Source organism: Malus sylvestris, chromosome 17 (assembly GCF_916048215.2).
Source record: "Malus sylvestris chromosome 17, drMalSylv7.2, whole genome shotgun sequence".
NCBI classification, from domain to species: Eukaryota; Viridiplantae; Streptophyta; class Magnoliopsida; order Rosales; family Rosaceae; genus Malus; species Malus sylvestris.
In genome coordinates this window covers 9,771,345-9,772,974 of record NC_062276.1, presented here as the reverse complement: position 1 = coordinate 9,772,974, position 1,630 = coordinate 9,771,345, and the positions used below count along the sequence as shown (strand labels likewise).

General features: G+C 37.5%; 1 protein-coding gene across 1 annotated transcript; it reads left to right on the top strand.

Moving 5' to 3' along the window:
- Positions 1-409: 409 nt before the first annotated feature.
- On the top strand, positions 410-1,323 carry LOC126611656 (F-box protein SNE-like). The gene has a single exon (XM_050280024.1). The coding sequence runs from the start codon at positions 538-540 to the stop codon at positions 1,006-1,008; it is 471 nt and encodes a 156-aa protein (XP_050135981.1). The 5' UTR covers positions 410-537; the 3' UTR covers positions 1,009-1,323.
- Positions 1,324-1,630: the final 307 nt, after the last annotated feature.

Below are 1,630 nucleotides of genomic sequence, written 5' to 3'. Positions count from 1 at the left end.
ACTTAATTTCTTTTATTTAATTAATTAAAGTTTCTCGTCAACCAAAAAATATAGCCAAGAGTACTATTAGGGAGGGACGGACACCAAACACATTCACCCAATTTATATGTGCATTGTGATTAGTAAGTAAACTATCAACATGTATACTGATACATTATTTAGTTAACATATTTGATGACTCAAAATATTATTGCTTAGCTAAATATTTTTTTTTTTACATGCTATCGATAGTATTAATTTACAATATCTCATGCATGGATATTGACCAGTATTAACGATAAGTTGATCAAACAACCTCAACCCTAAAAACCAAAAGAAAACTCTCTCTCTCTCTCTCTCATGCGCAATGCAAAACCCCTTAACGGCTACAAACTACACCCATTTCATGCACAGGCCTATATAAATATATAAACCCTTTAGTCTCTCATCACTTATTCTCCTCTCTCTCTCATCACTCTCTCTATCTCTCTCTGGTGCAAGTGTAGTTTGCATCACCTAGCTAGTTAGCGCCACTATATAACACCACCAAAAACCACCATGGATCAAAACCAAAACACATCATCACGAGAAAGTAAAGAGAAAAGATCCAAGTTCTTCATCAACGACCACATTGACATCCTCGTCGAAATCCTCAAACGCCTCGATGGCCCCTCCCTTGGCGTCGCCGCCTGCGTCTGCCGCCTCTGGTCCACCGTCGCCCGCAACGACTCCCTCTGGGAGCATCTATGCTTCCGCCACGTCTCATCTCCCCCTTCTTCCTCCGTGAAACCCGTCGTCGTTGCCCTCGGCGGCTACAAGAGGCTCTACAGGGTCTGCGTCCGCCCTGTTCTGAGTCGACTCAGCGACTCGGACATGGTCAGAAGAGTCTGGACTCGGGACGAGATTCAGCTCTCTCTGTCTCTGTTCTGCGTTGATTACTATGAGAGAAGCGGGAGGCTCAGCGGCGGTGGTGGCGGGGATGCGTCCGCATCTTCTCTCATGTTCCTCTGCAACACCGTGAATGTGTGATTCGTTGACTTTAGAGCACTTTTGACTGTAGTGGGTCCCGGTGAGAGTAACAATAGTATACATATCGATTTTATTTATAAAAAAAATGATGATTTTTTATATTTTTACTACTAGGGTTACTAAATAATTGTGACGATTTATTATTTTGGAAGGGAAAAAGGTAAGAAGGTAGAACCAACTTATTTAGTTTATTTTATTTTTTAATTTCTTAATATTTGGCATTGGTAGTACCTAATTCCTATGTTTAATAATAAGTTTCTTGTAATTTTATTATAACAAATTGGTATATTTGCTTCTGATTTATTTTTAAATAAATTGGGACTCAGAATCTTTGGGAGGCTAAGCACGTCTAGACAAAAAAAAGTGGGTAGTGCCAAAATTTAGTGGATCCTCTTTTCCTTTTGTTTCTACTGGCAAGGAGATTCCCTATCAAATGCACTCCAAATGAAAACGATTGTTCCTTATTTTATTTTAGTTAAGGAAAACTAATGAAAATAGTTTGAAAATTTTGAGTTTTAACGATAATGATAAAATAAAGGGTAAAATAAATAGTATCATTATTAACCTTTTAGTATAAAAATATGTTTTTTTTTGTTAAAATAAATATTACCATAAACTTTTT